The sequence below is a fragment of the Leopardus geoffroyi genome, chromosome C3 (assembly GCF_018350155.1).
Source record: "Leopardus geoffroyi isolate Oge1 chromosome C3, O.geoffroyi_Oge1_pat1.0, whole genome shotgun sequence".
NCBI lineage: Eukaryota > Metazoa > Chordata > Mammalia > Carnivora > Felidae > Leopardus > Leopardus geoffroyi.
Window position 1 is genome coordinate 130,955,155 of NC_059338.1, and position 19,888 is coordinate 130,975,042.

Here is a 19,888-nt window from a genome sequence, read left to right on the forward strand (position 1 = left end):
TATTCATGGATTCTGTATTTGCTAATTCACCTACTCGTTAAAATTTATTTGTAATTCGGAAATCAGTAGTTGTGGTGCATTCCCAGTCACTTGCGGACATGTGCAGAGTTGTAAAAAATTTGGGTTGCCTGACATACACTTTGCCACTGAGGTCGAACAAGGTCATAGTCCGCCTTCTTGTTACAGTGTTCATACTGTAAGGAAATGTCCTTTTCACTATCTATTTAGTGCCATGTGTTTTTACATGTTTGTGCTTTTTTTGGTGATTTTGCTAGAAGTGTAGTGCTGAAGTTCTGTCTGGTGTTCCTAAGCACAAGAAGATGATGCTGTGTCTTATGGAGAAAATACATGTGTTAGATAAGCTTCCTTCACGCATGAGTTATACTGCTGTTGGCCATGGGTCTGATGTTAATGACTCAACAATATATATTAAAGAAGGTATCTTTAAACAGAAACACACTAAAAAGAAAGTATTGATCAGTTGATAAAAATGTTGTGACCAGAGGCTCACAGGAACCTAATTTAATATTTCCTCTAGGAGCAGTGGTTCTATATCTGCTACTTTAGCGTTTATGGCAACTTTATAGGACATAACTATTGTGAATAATAAGAATCAGCTATACTTTAGTTGTATTTTATCTAAAGTAAACTTTATTAATTTCTTTGCTCATTTAATGTCTGTCTTCCCTTACTAAGCTTCAGAACAGAGACCTTATCTGGTGCCTGACATAGGATTGTCATAAATGAATGAATAGATGAATAAATAATGAATAATGAACAAACATTTAATTAACATGTCCTTCTAGTTCTAAGCTAGGTGATAAAAAGATAATCTTAATTTAAAAAAATATTTGGAATATTTTTAATACAAAAAAAATGTTTAAATACAACCATGTTTTGAGGTGCCTTGAAAATATAGTAATTGTTTTATAGCTGTTTTAAACAGTTTATCTCAATCCTGAGTCTCCTTACCATTAATTGGCAAAAGCATTTGTTTTGAGTGAGTTTTTATGGTCTGCCCTAGAACCTAATTAAAAAATCTCTTTCTCTGTGAGGTTTTTCTATCAGCCCTTTTTATTTTTTAATTTTTTTTAAAGTTTATTTATTTTGAGAGAGAGAGAGAACGTGTACACAAGCAGAGAGAGAGGGAGAGAATCCTAAGCAGGCTCCTTGCCGGCAGACACAGGGCTCAAACCCACCAACTGTGAGATTATGACCTGAGCCGAAATCAAGAGTTGGTTGCTGAACCAACTGAACCACCCAGGTGCCCCACTCCTTTTTATTTTTTAAGACTTATAAAGTAACCTTAATTTTTCTCCCTCCACTATAGTTGGTTATGTTTTGAGGAAACATCAGATCAAAGTGTGTGTGTGTGCGTGTGTGTGTGTGTGTGTGTGTGTGTTTCCCAGCACATTCCTTAAGTTGTACATTCTTGCACCTGTGGGCTTTTTTACTCCTTTTAATTATGGAAAATTTCAAACACAGACAAAAAACTGTAGAGATAATAGTATGATGAACCCTCCTATATTCATTGTGTGAACCTTTTTAAAAATACTCCATGTTAAGAAAGTTTTCTCTTAACCTGGTTTGAAAAATACCCCAAGAGGCATTTAATTGTTAGTCTCCGGTTGTTTCTTCTGTCCTGATAGAGAGGTTACTAAGAAGAGAAGGAGGGTCTGCCTTGGGGCTGAAAGAAAACTCTCTGGTCATTTTCACCTTTACAAGTAAAAGGAGAAAGAAGGACTTAGAATAGAGTATGGATTGTGATTCTAAGAGTCTTCTAAGACTTTGAAAATTATAATTTACTCCATTTTTGTCATTGAAAAAAATTTTTTGATTAAAATTTTAGTTAACATACAGCGCAATATTGGTTTCAGGAGTAGAATTCAGTGATTTATTACTTACATATATTTTTTAACATTTTAATTTTTTTGTGGTAACATGAGATTTACCCTCTTAACATATTTTTAAGTGTAAAATACAGTATTGTCTATAGGTACAATGTTGAACAGCAGATCTCTAGAATTTACTCATCTTGCATAATCGAAACTTTATACCCACTAATTAGCAGCTCCCCATTTTCTCCTCCCCCCAACCCCTGGAAACTACCATTCTGTGCTTCTATGAGTTTGACTATTTTAGATACCTCATATAAGTGGAATCTTGCAGTATTTGCCTTTCTATGACTGGCTTATTTCATTCAGAGGAATGTCCTCAAGGTTCATCATGTTGTTACATATTTCAAGATTTTGTTCTTTTTCTGTGTATATCTCATTAATATCTCATTGTGTATATATATATATATATATATATATATATATGTATATGTATATGTATGTATATGTATATGTATATACATATATGTATATACCACATTTTCTTTATTCATTCATGTGTTGATGGATTTTTAGATTGTTTTCACATCTTGGCCATTGTAAAGAGTGCCAACAGTGAGTATGGGAGTGCCGGTATCTCTTCGATATTCTGATTTCAGTTATTTTGGGTTAATACCCAGAAGTGGGATTGCTGGATCCTAGGGTAGTTCTACTTTTACTTTTTGAGGAACCTCCATACTCTTTTCCATAGTGGCTGCACCATTTTGCATTTCCACCAATAGTGGACAACAGTTCCAATTTCTCTACATCCTCATCAATACCTGTCTTTAAGAAAATTCTTTTAGGGTGCCTGGGTGGCTCATTCAGTTAAGTGTCTGACTCTTGATTTCAGCTCAGGTCATGATCTCGAGGGTCATGGGATCAAGCCCACATCAGACTCTGTGCTGACAGTGTGGAGCCTGCTTGAAGTTCTCTCCCTTTCTCTCTTCCCCTCCCCTGCTAGCACTCTCTCTCTCTCTCTTAAAATAAATAAACATTAAAAAATATTTTTTCTAGTAGCCATCATAATAGGTGTTAGGTGGTATCTTACTGTGCTTTTGATTTGCATTGCCCTGATGGTTAATGACATTGAGCATCTTTTCATATACCTTTTGGCCATTTGTATGTCTTCTTTGAAGAAATGTCTATTCAAGTCCAAGCCCATTTTTAACCAAGATTATTAGTTTTGTTTTGTTTTGCTTTGGAGTTATATATTTTGGATATTAGCCCCTTATCAGATATATGATTTGCAAATATTTTCTTCCTAATGTTTTTCTCCAGAGGTTTCCTTTTCACTCTGTTGATTGTTTCCTTTGCTATGCAGAAGCTTTTTAGTTTTATGTAGGTCCCACTTATCTATTTTTTGCTTTTATTTCATGGGTCTTTGGTGTTATATCCATAAAATCCTTGCAAGAGCAATGTCATGAAGATTTTCCCCTATGTTTTCTTATAGGAGTTTTACAGTTTTAGGTCTTAGGTTTAAGTCTTTTATCCATTTTGAGTTGATTTTTGTACCTGGTGTAAGGTAAGGGTTCAGTTTCGTTCTTTTGCATGTGGATATCTAGTTTTTCCAGTGACATTTGTTGAAGACATTGCCTTTTCCTTATTGTGTACCCCTTGGTATCCTTGTCAAAGATCAGCTAACTGTATACATGTCGATTTACTTCTGGATTCTATTCTTCCTGTGGTCTGTTTTTTCTAACAGTACCATATTGTTTTAATTACTTTAGCTTTGTGATATATTTTGCAATTAGGAAGTTTGATGCCTCCAGCTTGATCTTCTTTCCAAGATTGTTTTGGCTATCTAGGGTCCTTTGTGAAGCCATATGAATTTTTGACTTGTTTTACTATTTATGTAAAAAATGCATTGGGATTTCAATTGCATTGAATCTGTTGATCATTTTGGGTAGTATGGTTATTTGGACAAAATTAAGTTTTCCAGTTTGTAAACATGGGGGATGTCTTTCCATTTGTTTTTGTCTTTAATTGTTCATCAGTGTTTTTCAGTGTATAAGTTGTTCTCTCCTTGGTTAAGTTTATTCCTAAGTATTTTTTTCTTTCTGATGCTATTGTAAATTTGGTTGTTTTCCTAATTTCCTTTTCAGATAGTTTATTGTTAGTGTATAAAAGTGCAAGTGATTTTTGTTTATTGATTTTGTATCCTGCAACTTTGTTGAATTCCTTTATTTGTTCTATAATTTTTTGGTGGAGTCTTTAGGGTTTCTGTCATCTGTATATAGGGATGGTTTTACTTCTTTTCCAGTCTAGATTCCTTTTTTTCCCTGATTACTCTGGCTATTACTTATAGTTGAATAGAAGCGGTAAGAGTGGTCATCCTTACCTTATTCCTACCTTAGAGGAAAAGCTTTTGATTCTTCACCATTGATTGTGACATTAATTGTGGACTTTTCATGTATAGCCTTTATAATGTTGAGCTAATTTCTCTCTATTACTAGTTTGTTGAGATTTTTATCATGAAAGAGTGTGGAATTTTATCAAATGCTTTTTCTGCATCTATTGAGATGATCATGTGATTTTTTTTACCCTTTATTCTATTAAAGTGGTATATCACATTAATTTTGGGATGTTGAACCATCCTTGCATCCCAGAGATAAGTACCACTTGGTTATTGTGTATAATGGTAATATATTTGAGAGAGTCCTAAGCATTTTATTATCTTGTACATGATAACTTGCCATTGGACTTCAGGTTTTTTTTATTTATTTTTATTTATTTTTAGATTTTTTATTACTTTTATTGGTAAATGGCGTTTTTACAAATATCATGGTTTTTTTTTTCCAATATATGAAATTTATTGTCAAATTGGTTTCCATAAAACACCCAGTGCTCATCCCAAAAGATGCCCTCCTCAATACCCATCACCCACCCTCCCCTCCCTCCCACCCCCCATCAATTCTCAGTTTGTTCTCAGTTTTTAAGAGTCTCTTATGCTTTGGCTCTCTCCCACTCTAACCTCTTTTTTTTTTTCCTTCCCCTCCCCCATAGGTTTCTGTTAAGTTTCTCAGGATCCACATAAGAGTGAAAACATATGGTATCTGTCTTTATCTGTATGGCTTATTTCACTTAGCATCACACTCTCCAGTTCCATCCACGTTGCTACAAAGGGCCATATTTCGTTCTTTCTCATTGCCACGTAGTATTCCATTGTGTATATAAACCACAATTTCTTTATCCATTCATCAGTTGATGGACATTTAGGCTCTTTCCATAATTTGGCTATTGTTGAGAGTGCTGCTATAAACATTGGGGTACAAGTGCCCCTATGCATCAGTACTCCTGTATCCCTTGGGTAAATTCCTAGCAGTGCTATTGCTGGGTCCTAGGGTAGATCTATTTTTAATTTTCTGAGGAACCTCCACACTGTTTTCCAGAGTGGGTGCACCAATTTGCATTCCCACCAACAGTGCAAGAGGGTTCCCGTTTCTCCACATCCTCTCCAGCATCTATAGTCTCCTGATTTGTTTTGGCCACTCTGACTGGCATGAGGTGATATCTGAGTGTGGTTTTAATTTGTATTTCCCTGATGAGGAGTGACGTTGAGCATCTTTTCGTGTGCCTGTTGGCCATCCAGATGTCTTCTTTAGAGAAGAGTCTATTCATGTTTTCTGCCCATTTCTTCACTGGGTTATTTGTTTTTCGGGTGTGGAGTTTGGTGAGCTCTTTATAGATTTTGGATATTAGCCCTTTGTCCGATATGTCATTTGCAAAATATCTTTTCCCATTCTGTTGGTTGCCTTTTAGTTTTGTTGGTTGTTTCCTTTGCTGTGCAGAAGCTTTTTATCTTCATAAGGTCCCAGTAATTCATTTTTGCTTTTAATTCCCTTGCCTTTGGGGATGTGTCGAGTAATAGATTGCTACGGCTGAGGTCAGAGAGGTCTTTTCCTGCTTTCTCCTCTAGGGTTTTGATGGTTTCCTGTCTCACATTCAGGTCCTTTATCCATTTTGAGTTTATTTTTGTGAATGGTGTGAGAAAGTGGTCTAGTTTCAACCTTCTCCATGTTGCTGTCCAGTTCTCCCAGCACCATTTGTTAAAGAGACTGTCTTTTTTCCATTGGATGTTCTTTCCTGCTTTGTCGAAGATTAGTTGGTCATACGTTTGTGGGTCTAGTTCTGGGGTTCCTATTCTATTCCATTGGTCTATGTGTCTGTTTTTGTGCCATTCAGCTTTTTTTATATTGCTAAATATCTGTGACTTGGGATTTGAAAGAATTCATTAAAATGTTTTAAAGGACTCCTACTATCTGTTGTAGCTACATTATTAAAGGCCTCTTACTTTAAAATCCCAAGAATATGTATTTACATGTTATAAGTGAACTTTTCATGTAAGTCTATGTTAGTATTTACTCTGCATGATGGAAAACAAATTAGAAAGAGTATTTATCTCTGCAATACTTTTTTTTTTTTTTTGTATTTTGTGTCCTGTATCTGAAGCAGCATCTCACTTTCATCAACACTGCTGAAAGAAGAAGAAACAATGCCAGTGTTATCCCCTGAAATCAAATTTGATACTTCTAATGTCACCAGAAATTCCCTTGACTGTTTTCTGTTTGAGAGTAGTTGGAGGAAAGCAGTTTTGGAAACACAAAAAATGAAGAAAGGTAACTTGTTTTTTTACAATTATTTTGCCGAAGAAAATATAGCAATAGTGCCTTGAATTTACACATGTATTTTTTTTAAGGAGTCGAGAGACATAATTTTTGTAACATTTATGTCAGGATAATATCCTGAGCTTATGGAAAATAAAAATGGAAGCAAATTAGAATTAATTTACTTAATGTAATTCTGTAATCATGATGGAAGCAAATTTTGAAGAACTACTTCTCTTGATATCAGTGCAGTAATATCTCCATTGAGTCATTCTACTTTTCCTAAATTGTGTTTGTTTTTAAGCACCTCAAGTTGGTTTTTATGTTTTAAGAAACCCAAATCTTTGACAGCACCTTTTTGTATTAGTAATTCTAACCAAAACTTTGGTTTTTGTGTGAGTTATATGGAAAGTATCTGATATTCTATAGATGCTCGATAAAGACTGATTTGAGGACTTTTGATATGTATATGAATGTATTAATAGCTTAATTTTAATTTATATTTCAAATTATAATTGTATTATCTTATTTTTCCTGAATTCTGTCTTCAGCTTTATAAGTAGAGATGTAATTCTTCAAAATCACAAAATTCAAACTCCCCAACCCATTTCATCACTCCTGGTTTTGAATGTGTTGCTCTATTTCTTCAACGTTTTCACTAGATTCCCATTAAAGATACTTTAGTTTATCTGCCCTTTTATACCCAAATCTAATTGCTGAAAAGAAAATTTGTATGTTTTTTTTTGATCAGGAGAAGCAATTTTTTTTTTTTTTCCAAATGAGAAAATATCAAACGTTGCAAAATAGTGTTTGGAACATTTAATATAACTCCAGTCCCATTAGATACTATTTTTATTCCTGTGCTAGACTTACTTAGTAGGGAAAGCTTAAGGGACATCTGGGTGGCTCATCAGTTAAGTGTCCGACTCCTGATTTTAGCCAGGTTATGATCTCAGGGTCAAGGGATCAAGCCCCGCATCAGGGTCTGCATTGAGTGTGGAGCCTGCTTGGGACTCTCTTTCCCGCTCTCTCTGCCCCTCCCCCCCCCCCCCCACTTAAAACAAAAAAAGAGAGAGGGGAAGTTTAAAAACCAATTCTCAACATTTAATTTAAAGATCACCCGAAACTTTAATTTCTTAATCTGTTTTTTTTCCATTCATTGCCTTCATTTTGAAATTGTGTTTTGTTTTGTTTTAATAATTTGACAGTGTCTTTGTCCAATTTTATGTGAGGTCAACAGGAGAAGCAATCTTGATGCTTCAGTGTTAGTGTTCCTAGATTTGGTATGAAATTTTGCAGAGAGAAAATTAAAATCAATGCCTGAAGTAAAATTCATTTATCTGTCATTGCTAGCTCAATAATCATGTATTTATACCTCTTACTTTACATAAAAGCAGGAAGGTAGAAAGATTTAAAATAGCAGGTAATATAAGAGTCTTAAAAGTGCTTTTAAACTCTATTTCAACATAAATGTCTCTAATATTCTGGAAATTATAATTATATAAAATAATGAGGCAGGGGACAGTGACGACTGGGAGATCCATGAAGCTGTCCTTTTTCCTTATTCTACTTCTTAATCAGCCCCTTAATCATCTCTTCCCTACAGTCCCTATAGTAGGAGTTAAAAGGTATTCTCTTGGGAAAGACACTAGATAAATTACAGTAGCTTTATTTTTCTCTACTTAATGACTGATTTAGTATATTGTATTATGTGTTTTAATTTATGTCACAAAAGAAGACATTTCATGAAGAAATAATATAGTTGATTATGATACTATTTTTAATTTGAATACACCACAGCATTTGGTCTAGAAGAGCTCAAAGAATGTGTCAAAATGCCATATTTACCAGGACTGCAAAGTTGCCAAAAAAGTGTAAGTTCAAGTCCACTGGAAGTTCATCCAAGACTGCTGCATACTGATACCGAGATGCCTCCAGTCAGGTACACCATTTCCACTCAATTCTCTTTCATTTGACATTTATTTGTAGTAACAGCTAAATGTAGAGGTTTCCTGGCTAGTGAATTTAATTCTTTCTTGCCCACTAATATTTTTTTTCATAAAAGATTTAATTTTTTAAATCTAAGGTAGCAGTTTATTCAGTTTGACAAGTAGGCACTTTTCTCAGTTTTCAAGTGACATTTCCTGAAAGGATTTAAGGAAATCCTTTTGAAAGTATTTGTTGCCCTAGAATAGATTGCCTATGAGAATATTGGGATTTTTCACAATGAAAATAAATGAACTCTTTGCAATATTTTTTGTTTATAGTTTGACTGATGTAGTGTGAGGGGAGATTCTAAATGAGATGTCAACCTAATGAAAACCCTGCACTGACTATCAGAATGGAGTTTGTCAGCCAGAAAAGTCCCACCCACTTTGAATATTGGTGTTTAAAAACATTATCGTAATTGCCTTCCTTTTTATAAATCAGACTGACTGACATACCATTAAAAGAAAACACCTTTCTCCAAAGGGATCTATAGTAAGACAGTCTCATACTCTATTTTGTTGCTGCTTTGGTTTATTTATTTATTCATCAGGTATTTATTGCATGTCTAGTACTTGTTCACTCTGCCAGCCTGAAAAAGACGAAGCATTTATAGTCGTCTGTGTTGTTACTCTCTTTAGGGGAAAATTTATGTTTTCATATTCTTTTCCTGCTATACTATGCTTGAAAGTCAGCTAGTTATATGTAGCACACAAATATCGAAGTCTTAGAATATATTTCTTGAGCTTTCCACTAGTGTTACTGTTCTTGCTAATTACTCTTGAAATAAATTTTGGTCATATAAATGGAGAACTACAGTATGCTAAAAATGAAGAGTTGTGCATTATTTATGAAATTATGAAAACAAATAAGAACTTTGAAGAAAATTTGGAAAAAGAAAAACAATGCTTTGATAATATACCTATCCTCACATATCCATTTTTATTATCGGGTGTTGGTTCTCTTTTCTTCCTCATTTTCATGGACTTTTATTTTAGCTGTGATTTTAGTGTACTTAGAATTTTTTACTCTGCCTTTTTAACTTATTATCACATATATTCACTTTTTCAGGTCAGTGCATAATCTTCAGACAGTCCTTACTGGCTACATTATATCCCACTGATAGATCCATGGTTTATTTAACCATTTCCTATCATTGTACTTACAAGTTGCTTTGACTTTTTGGTTTCCTAAGTAATATCACAGTGAACAACAGCATACATGAAGCCTTTCCCATCCTTTTTAAAATTATCTGAGGGTGGGTTTCCAAGCTATAAAAATATTAAAAGCAAAATTACTCTTTCTTCCACGAGTCAATGATGCAATAAGGCAGATTGAGGGATGGTGGAAGAGAAAGAGTAAGCTGCTGGTGGAGTAGATAATGGGAAAAGAGGAGGGATGGCAGGGATAGAAAGGAGAGAGGCTTTTGGAAACATGAGTAAAATACCTGCTTAAGGACAGTGAGTTTCCATCTTTACTGACACACCTGTGTCCCTAACATTCACCTCACTCTTGTCATTTTCATCTGGAGCCCCAGGGCCCTTGGACTTTTCTTGGTACAGACCAGTCTTGTTACCCTTCTTCCAATGCATATGATCCATCTTTAAGAAACTGGAAGCCCCGGGGCGCCTGGGTGGCGCAGTCGGTTAAGCATCCGACTTCAGCCAGGTCACGATCTCGCGGTCCATGAGTTCGAGCCCCGCGTCGGGCTCTGGGCTGATGGCTCAGAGCCTGGAGCCTGTTTCCGATTCTGTGTCTCCCTCTCTCTCTGCCCCTCCCCCGTTCATGCTCTGTCTCTCTCTGTCCCAAAAATAAATAATAAACGTTGAAAAAAAAAAAAAAAAAAAAAAAAAGAAACTGGAAGCCCCGAAAGCACTCCTTGTATTAGCCCAATTACCTCTTAATTTTAAGTCTTCATTTTACTTCCTACTGTTTTCACTCTATTTCAGTTTTTTTTCTTCCCATTTGTGATTTAGCTGTCTGTGCAATGACTCCTCACCATTTTACATGGACTCAAGTGTGAATTTACGTAGTCAGTGAGAGATCATTTCAATATGTTAAATTCATGCTATGACAAGTATCCTTCATATACGAAGTACAAGAATGGTGGCTTTGTGCCGTCATGTTTATGAAGTGCTTGGCAAACGTAAATGTTAGTTCTCTTCACTGTCTTTGAAACAAGTGTCTTTATTTTAGCCCTTCTGGTGACAACCTGTCGAGTTGCCTGCAAGTATTTTATTCTCCTCTGCATATTGCACAGTGTCCTGTGAGGGAACAGCCGTGGCAAAGCAGGAAAGTAACTCATTTTTCTTTGTCTTGTGTACAACCCCTTAATACCTTGTTTCCCTCCATATGAATATTTGTGAACATTTGTTTTTAAAACGTGGATAAAAGTTTGTGTTTTCAAATTTCTTTAATTATAATCATACATTTTCAGTGACTTTCAAGGCACACTCTGGTAATATAACTGATAGCGGTAATCCTAGAGGTAAAGAGCATCTAAAAGTTCTGGCTGACTTCTAAAGTTTAATATAGTTACAGGAAGTTTGCAGTTCGCATGGATTATCTCCCCCACAGTAGATTCAATCATGACATACTTCCTCTAATAACCCACTTGTTATGTAGGTCTGTTCCAGTAGGAACAAAAGTTAATTAAGATAAAACTCAGATTTTATGGTGATTAATAGGTAAAATGTGCACAAATAAGTGATAGTTGATGTTTGGCATATCTAGATACTCTCTTAATCTAATCTTGACTACCTTCCTCTTAGCATTCCCTGAATCATGATTAGATAAAGTTAAGATAAAAATAAGATAAATAGGGGAGCCTGGCTGGCTCAGTTGGTTAAGCATCCGACCCTTAGTTTCAGCTCAGTTCATGATCTCATAGCTTTGTGGGTTCAAGCCCTGCCTGGGGATCCACACTGAGTGTGGAGTCTGCTGGGATCCTCTCTCTCCCTCTCTGCCCCTCCCCAACTTGCGCTGTCTCTATTTCTCTCAAAATAAACAAATAATTGGGGCGCCTGGGTGGCGCAGTCGGTTAAGCGTCGACTTCAGCCAGGTCACGATCTCGCGGTCCGTGAGTTTGAGCCCCGCGTCAGGCTCTGGGCTGATGGCTCAGAGCCTGGAGCCTGTTTCCGATCCTGTGTTTCCCTCTCTCTCTGCCCCTCCCCCGTTCATGCTCTGTCTCTCTCTGTCCCAAAAATAAATAAACGTTGAAAAAAAAAAAATTAAAAAAAAAAAATAAAATAAACAAATAATTAATAAACTTAAAAAAATAAGATAAATACGGGAAAAGTTAGACATAACACTTACCTACTGGTAAAATTTATTAACAAAAACGGACAGATTGAGTTGGTTCATATCTGCTTCTGATTGGATTAGTTACAATAGAATGAATTCGCCTTCTTTAATGTTTATTCATTTTCCATGTGATGTCTTTCACCAAGTGAGACAACTTCTTATCTCTTACTATGTATTTTAAATTAGTGTACTCTGGGGCGTCTGGGTGGCTCAGTCAGTTAAGTATAAGGGTCCAACTTTGGCTGAAGTCATGAGTTCAAGCCCTACATCTGATTGTTTGTTGTCAGCACAGGACCTGCTTCCTATCCTCTGTCTCCCTCCCTCTCTCCCCCTCCCTGTTTGTGCATGCTCACTCGCTCTCTCTCTCTCTCTCAAAAATAAGTAAACATTAAAAAATTTTTAAAAAATTAGTGTACTCTGGATTTATATAAACTTATTTTATGAAAATATATAATTTTAGGACAAGGAAGACTAAGGAGACATGCACTGTAGTACCAATTCAGGAGAAACCAAAGGGTAAGTTGGCTCATTTTTTTTCTCCTACTACATGTAATAGGTTGTCTAATGTTTATATTTTTAACTTCCTTTCTTTCCACTGATTTAATCACTTTGTTCTGTTAATGCTTCTTTTAAGCTTTGTCTATTTTGTAAACTTAGTGGGTGCTATGTCCCATGTGCACATACCTTTATTATCTCAGGACCCTGGGATAGGCTCTCACCATCTCTCATGTGGGCCATGGCATAGCCTGCATAGCATTTGAGTTTCTGACTTTTGAAATTTTTCAAAGCTGTGGCAATGTGATGCTGAGACACTGAGTGTAGTTCCCCAGGAAGGAACTTGATGATGCCACTCTCACTGTTAAGGGTGCATGTTGCCTCCAAAATGGCTTGCTGCAAAGCAAACACTGAATGCTATTTCTGTTTTTACCTTTTTAAAATAAAAGTGAAAATCTTTACTGGACTTCTTTCAGTTAGCAAAAACAGGTACTAATGTCAGTGTTTCATAAAGGTAAAGTGGCTTAGTATGAACTTTTGAAAGGCTGGGGAATACCTGTATTATATAGCTGTAAAAAAGGAAATCCTATTTGTTGTGACAAAATGGTTAAATCCAGAGGGCATCATGCTTAGTGAAATAAGCCAGACAGAAAAAGACAAATGTTGCATGGAACTTTTTTCTTACTGGAATCAATCGCTTATATGTGGAATCTCAAGGGGGGAAGAAAAAGCTCAAGTATATGGAATAAAATGGTGGTTACCAGGGTTTGGGGCTGGGGAAAATGGGGAGATGTTAATACAAAATTACAGCTCTGAGATGAATAAGTTCTGGGGATCTAATGTATAGCCTAGTGACTGTAGTTAATAATACTGTAATGTAGACTGAAATCTGCTAAGGGAGTAGATCTCAAGTGTTCTCATCTCCTTCCAGAAAAGGTAACTATGAGAGGTGATGGATGTGTTAATTAACTTAATTGTGGTAATCATGTAACAATGTATATGTATATCAAGTCATCATGTTGTATGCCTTAAATATATACAATTTCTGTTTGTCAAATATACTGCATTAAAGTTGGGGAAAAGTGGAAAACAACATCATAGGATTAGTAAGATGAAAGGTCATTAGAAAATACCCAGTTAAAGTGGAGGGAGAAAAAACATAATACTGAACAGAGTGTGCAAGTCATTATGTGACAAGGTAAACCTGCTTTACATGTGTGTAATTCTAATTCCAGAATAAGAGGAGAGAGAGTAGAACAGAAACACTATTTACATACTGACTGATACGTTCCCAAATTGATGAAAAATACAAAGGCACAGATACGAGAAGTTCTATGAATCCTCAGCAGGATAGAAACAAAGAAAACCACAGGTAGGCACATCATAAGAAAAAGACTAAATTAAAACAAAACAAAACAAAACAAAAAACCCAAAAGAGAAAAAACAAATGTTACTTTCAAAGGAGCAATGGTAAGACACACAACGGACTTTTTAAATGTAGACAATGGAAGCAAGAAGACAGTGGAATGGCATTTTCAAGTGCTAAAAGAGTAACTGCCAAACTTGAATTGTATTCAATTCAGTGAAAATATTTTTAAAGGTAACAGTGAAACAATTACATTTTCATTCAGATAGAAGTTGAAAGAATTTCTTTTCTTCAGAGCTTCACTAAAAAATATTAAGGGAGTAATGATACAAAATGAAAGTACAACTTGGGAAAGAATGAAAAACGGTAGTGGTAGTATTACGAAGTTTAAAAATATATGTAGAAATAATATACTTGACAATAGTAGCACAGAGGTAGGAGGGGCATATGTGGAGTTAAAATATTGTAAGATACTTGCATTATCTGGAAAATGGTGAAATAACAAACTTAAAGTAGATTGTAATATATCAAAGAGACATGTGATAATCTGGTAACCACTAAAAGAACAATAAAATAATACAAGTAACAAGCTAATAATAGAAAGGGGAAATATGATAAATAACAAGAAAATACTTGATCATTTCAAAAGAGGACAAGAAAGGAGGAAAAAAGGAACATAAAACACAGGACAAATAGAAAACAACTAGTGAGATTGAAGATTTAAAGTTAAACATAACAACAATTAGATATAAGCAGACTAAATATTTCAATGAAAGAACAAAGTATCAGACTGAGAAAAATAACTATATGTTGCTTACAAGAGGCATACCTTAAATTTAAGGGCAAGAAGGATCAAAAGTACAAGGATGGAAAAATATAAGCCATGCAAACACTAATAAAAAGAATTGTATAGGTACACTAATATCAAACAAAATAGACTGCAAGGCAAGAATTATTATTTTAATATTGATCCAATCATTTTAATTTTAGGATTTATAAGGCATTCTAATTCTTCAATCAATTTTGGTAAGTTATATTTTCTAAAATTTTTTGCATTGTATAGAATTTTTCAGATACATTGGCACAAATTTAGTTTTTATTCTATCTGTACTATCTATCTCTTTTTTTTAAGATTTTATTTTTATTTATTTTTATTTTTATTATTATTTTTTTAAGATTTTATTTATAAGTAATCTCTGCATCCAATATGGGGCTCACAACTACAATCCTGAGATCAAGAGTCACATGCTTTACCTGTTCCCCTTTTTTTTTTCTTAATGTTTATTTATTTTTGAGAGAGATAGTGCAAGACACAGCACGAGCCAGGGAGGGGCATAGAGGGAGGGAGACACAGAATCTGAAACAAGCTCCAGGCTCTGAGCTGTCAGCACAGAGCCTGATGCAGGCCTCAAACTCACAAACCGGGAGATCATGATTTGAGCCAAAGTCAAATGCTTAACCGACTGAGCCACCCAGGCACCCCCAACCTTTTCCTCTTTTTTAATGTTATTTCTTTGTGCCTTCTGCATTTTTTTGATTGCTTTTATGAGACTTTTCTCTTTTATTAGTCTCTTCAATCAAGAACTTATCTAAAAACTCTTTCTTATTGTAAATTTGTTTTCTACTTCATTGATTTCTTCTCTTTCCTGTATTAGCTTTTGTCTTCCATGTTCTTTGGGTTTATTATTCTCCTAATGTATATTTTATATCTAGCTTATTAATTTTCAAGCCTTCTTTTCTGACATAGAGATTTTGGGTATAAACCTCTGCATGTATAACTTCTTTTGCATTGCACAAGTTTTGTAATATTTTATTATTTAGTTACAGATATTTTAATGTTTATTTTGATTTCTTTTTTGACTGATGAATAATCTAGAATGTATGTATAAATTTCTAAGTATTTGAGAATTTAAAATTTATCTTAATATCGACAACTTTCAACTTAACTGCAATTTTGAAATTTTTTGACATTTGCTTATGGTCTAGAATATAGTGCATTTGTAGCCAGAGGTTTTTCTTTTAATGCTTATTTGTTTTGAGAAAGAGAGAGAGCAAGCAGGGGAGGGGCAGAGAGACAGGGAGACAGAGAATCCCAAGCAGACTCTGTGCTGTCAATGCAGAGCTGGATGTGGGGCTTGAACTCACAAACCGTGAGATCATGACCTGAGCCGGAATCAAGAGTTGGAGGCTTAACTGACTGAGCCACCCAGGCACTCCACCAGAGTGTTTTTCTAAGTGTCAGGTTCATTGTACTGCTAAGAACGGTATCCTGATCATATTCTTCGCCTCTACTCTATCTCTTTGTCTCTAAACTTTCTACTTATGTTATACACTCAAATAACAAAACAAACCAAAAATAACAACCATACTGGAGAACTGTAGATAGTTTTTCTGATACGTGACCATTTGAAATTAAATAGTAGTATTTTAAAACAGTTTGAATCTGTATATTTTCAAAGTTTTATATATTTTGTAATAGAAGTATTTATACATAGTTACATATTTAGAGCAATATGTAGTATTTGCATAGGAAGTTTGATTTTGATGAATCTGGGTTCAAATCCTTTGCCCTTGGGCAAATTTTTTAGCCCTGGTAAATCTTCTTTTTATATCTGTGGTCCAAGATACTACTAGTTACCTATTTTATAGTGTTGCATGGATGAAATAAATGTAAAGTACTTGGCCCAGAGAGATCATTCAATATATGTTATCTATTACTATTATAACTACCACTCTATAATAGAAGCTTGAGTAATACTGTTCAGTTAGTGAATGATTATTTTACTTTACAATTTTACTATTTTACTAAACTTAGCATTTATGAGAAACAGCATATTTGGAGAAAATAACTTGATGAGCATATAAGTTATGAAACAAGTTAATTATTTATGGAGATTGTGCCTTTTGCTTTGGAATAAATTCCACAGCCATCCCATGTTTTAAGAAATACATAGTCAGGGAGTGCCTGGGTGACTCAGTCAGTTAAGTGTCCGACTCTTGATTTTGGCGCAGGTCATGATCTCATGGTCATGGGATCAAGCCCCATGTTGGGTTCTGTGCTGACAGCACAGAGCCTATTTGGGATTTTCCCTCTGCCCCCACTCTCTCTGCCTCTTCCCTGCTTGTACACATGCATGCATGCTCTCTCTCTCAAAATAAATAAATATTAAAAAAAAGAAGTGCAGACTCAGATTTAGTTTTATATGATTAAATACAAACATATAGGTTGTTTTAGTTAAATATTTTTTGAGATGATGTAATATCACACTCACTTTAGAAGGTAAACACTTTCTATTTCTAATTCAAAGAATGTGATATATCAAAAACTAGTAGTGTTTAATGGTCATTTGAGAAAGAGATTATTTATTTATTTATTTATTTATTTAGAGAAAGAGATAGTTTAGAGCATATCATTCCATGCACTAACTGAACTTTAATAGCTGATTTCTTTTTCTTTACAGGTTCTGGTTTCAGCGATCCTCTTGCTGGAGCACCATCTCAATTCTTACAGAGACTTTCCAAAATGGCCATATTGGAGTATGATACCATTCGTCAAGAAACTACTAGAAGATCAAAAAAGGGCAAGAAACGAGACCTGCGAGACTGCTGATAAATATCACGTGGTATGATGCTTTCTTCACTGATATGTAGGGTTTATATATTTTTCCCTTCTTTTTCTTTTTTTGATATGTGATATGATGTGCAGTGATTTACATAAAAATGGAAATGTAAATAGGAAATAAATGTTTTATGTAATATACAGAATTGTTTGTATTTCATTAACAACTACAAAAAAGAAATTTAAGTTATGGTCTATAGGAACACAGCATAGGAGAAATTACATTCCACGAACTTCATGTACATTGATTGTGTCCTTTGACTTAATTTGATACATGTATTTTGAGTGCCCATCTGCACAGTAAGTGACTTTGCAGGGAATTTCAGAAAGATTCAAGACAGAGTGAATCATTATTGGGGTTAGAAGATGCCCAATACAAACCCCTCCTTTTCCCTACTGGAGTTTAAAAACAGTTGTGAGATAAGTATTCAAGCAGATGAAAATATTGGCTTTATTTGCCAGTAAAACCTGGAAGGAAAATCCTGTCTTAGATGTGTGGCAACAGAGGGCCTCCTAATCCTGAACTTCAGAATTGGACAAAGGTACATGCTCGGGCATTGCTGACAAGCTCACCCTCCACATCAGAGATGGAGACTTGCTCCCTCTCGTTGGGGAGGAGGAGGGAAGGTCTAGGTCAAGAGGAGAACCCCTCCTTCAGAAAGCCTTGGGGAGTGGGGGACAAGCGTCATCAATACACCTCCCTGAGAAACGGCGAGAAGTCAAGGATACGAATGACTAATCCAGTGAAGAGCAGGATACAGGCCATAGGAGAACCACAGAGTGTTACCGAGGCTCAAAAATGGGGCAGTAACATCCAGCTGGGTGGTCAGAAAAAGCTTCATGGAAGATACAGTGTTTGAAATGGACCTTAAAGACAGGAAAGAGGTAGGGAGATCTTCTACAAAGATTGAATAACATAAGCAAAGACAGTTGTGCGTTTGGGAATGATGCATTTGGCTGGAGCACTAGGTAGTATAAGGCAAGTGTCATAAATTCATGTGCTTACAGGCACTGAGCCAGTACCAGATTGAGTGATACAGAACCAATCAGATGAAGGCTCTGGTGAGCTGGGGCATGTTTCTCCGTGCTATTGCATTTAAAAGGGCACTCATTGGCCAGCTTTGTGTCATATGGCAACATAGCCCCAAAGTTGCAAGAATGTAAATGTTAGCAATTAATTGAAATAAGCAACTAACATTCACAATTTATAAACCATGTGTGGGTCAGAGAAAATTTCACGTGCAAACTAGATCTGCCTTTGTGGGGCCATTCATTTATGCAACCTCGGGGTCAAAAGAATCGAGGGCGATAGGGTTCAAAAGATAACTGGATGATACTTGGCAGGGAATCTTAGATGCCAAGCATGAGTTTATATTTCCTCTGTTTCACAATGGGCGATTTTAAGAATGAAGGTAAATTACTGCTTTTGTGATTAGGAAGATGCATCCAGGTATAATGTGTAGGCCAGATTGTAATGGGAAGGGGCTGGAGGTAGGGAAAGTATTTAGGAGATTGTTACAAAAATCAAGGTAAGACTCTCTCAGTAGAAAGGTAGAAATGGGAATGGGAAGGAGAGACAAGATAATTAAGACGTCACGGTGAAGGACTTATGATTAACTGATTAGACATAGGGTAACAGTAGAGGAAGACTCCAAACCATCTCATTTCTAATTTTAGACATAAGATTCTCAGAAGGAGGTTCCAATTTGGGGGGAATAAGATGATGAATGCAGCTTCGGGTATATTCAGTGTAGGGTGCCATCAGGACAGAGATGCCAAACAGGTAGTTGGAAGCAGGTATGTAGTTCTGGAAAAAGATACTGACTAGAATTAGAACTTGGAGAAACATTTGCATAGCGTAAGCTGTTTTCTCCGATAAAAAGAAGTAGAGTGAGAAGAGAGCCCAAATTCATAAGGGATGGGAGGAAATAGGAAGAAAGCAAAAACAGAAGAATAAAAGAAACCACCACAGATGTGGGAGAATGAACGTATTGCATATCCTTGACTGTTTTGTATTAATGTATAAAATACATTATGAATATGTATGTGTTTGTATGCATTATCCCAATGCATTCATTCCTAGGGGGATAACCAAGGAAACTTAGGTGGGTATGTTTGTGCTTACATCTGAATCTCAATTGAGAATGATTAAGATATTACCAATACCTTTTCTATCTTCTGATCACCTACTCCAAGCATGGCCAGTGATGTGAGAAATGGAAAACAGGAGAAAAGCTTCTCTCAAATGAAAATTTGATGAACTCTTATTTGGATGAGCACTTCTAAACATCTTTGATTATCAAATGGATTTCATTTATTGACCTCCTAGTATGTACTCTAAACATTTAATATTACTTTGCAAACCTTATGAAAACCCTAAAAAGCGATGTTTTTTCTGTTTTATAAATGAAAGAAATAAAGGGTTTTTGTTTTACACTGAGTCTCTAGTTTGAAAACAGGAGAATTAGGATTCTAACCTGGTAGGATTCAATGCCTATATACATAAACTTAATGGAATAGTAAGTTTGTTTGTTTGTTTGTTTATTTATTTTGAGAGAGAGAGAGCGAGCAAGCAAGTGGGGAGGGGCAGGGAGAGAGGAAGACACAGAATCTGAAGCAGGCTCCAGGCTCTAAGTTG

General features: G+C 35.4%; 1 protein-coding gene across 6 annotated transcripts in view; it reads left to right on the forward strand.

The window, feature by feature from the left end:
- CC3H8orf89 (chromosome C3 C8orf89 homolog) overlaps positions 1-19,684 on the forward strand; it is a 30,878-nt gene extending 11,194 nt beyond the window's left edge. Inside the window, exons 2-8 of one of the 6 annotated variants that reach the window (XR_006706576.1) lie at positions 6,330-6,493; positions 8,282-8,423; positions 10,664-10,759; positions 12,231-12,286; positions 13,501-13,637; positions 14,622-14,657; positions 17,093-17,203. Coding sequence is in view for 4 of the 6 variants with exons in the window: in XM_045454912.1 (XP_045310868.1) it covers positions 6,370-6,493; positions 8,282-8,423; positions 10,664-10,759; positions 12,231-12,286; positions 14,622-14,657; positions 17,093-17,241 (603 nt within the window). In the remaining 2 variants the exon portion in view is untranslated. Of the gene's footprint in view, positions 1-6,329; positions 6,494-8,281; positions 8,424-10,663; positions 10,760-12,230; positions 12,287-13,500; positions 13,638-14,621; positions 14,658-17,092 lie in introns of all 6 variants that reach the window. The other 5 variants (XR_006706577.1, XM_045454912.1, XM_045454913.1 and 2 more) reach the window with 5 other exon arrangements.
- Positions 19,685-19,888: the final 204 nt, after the last annotated feature.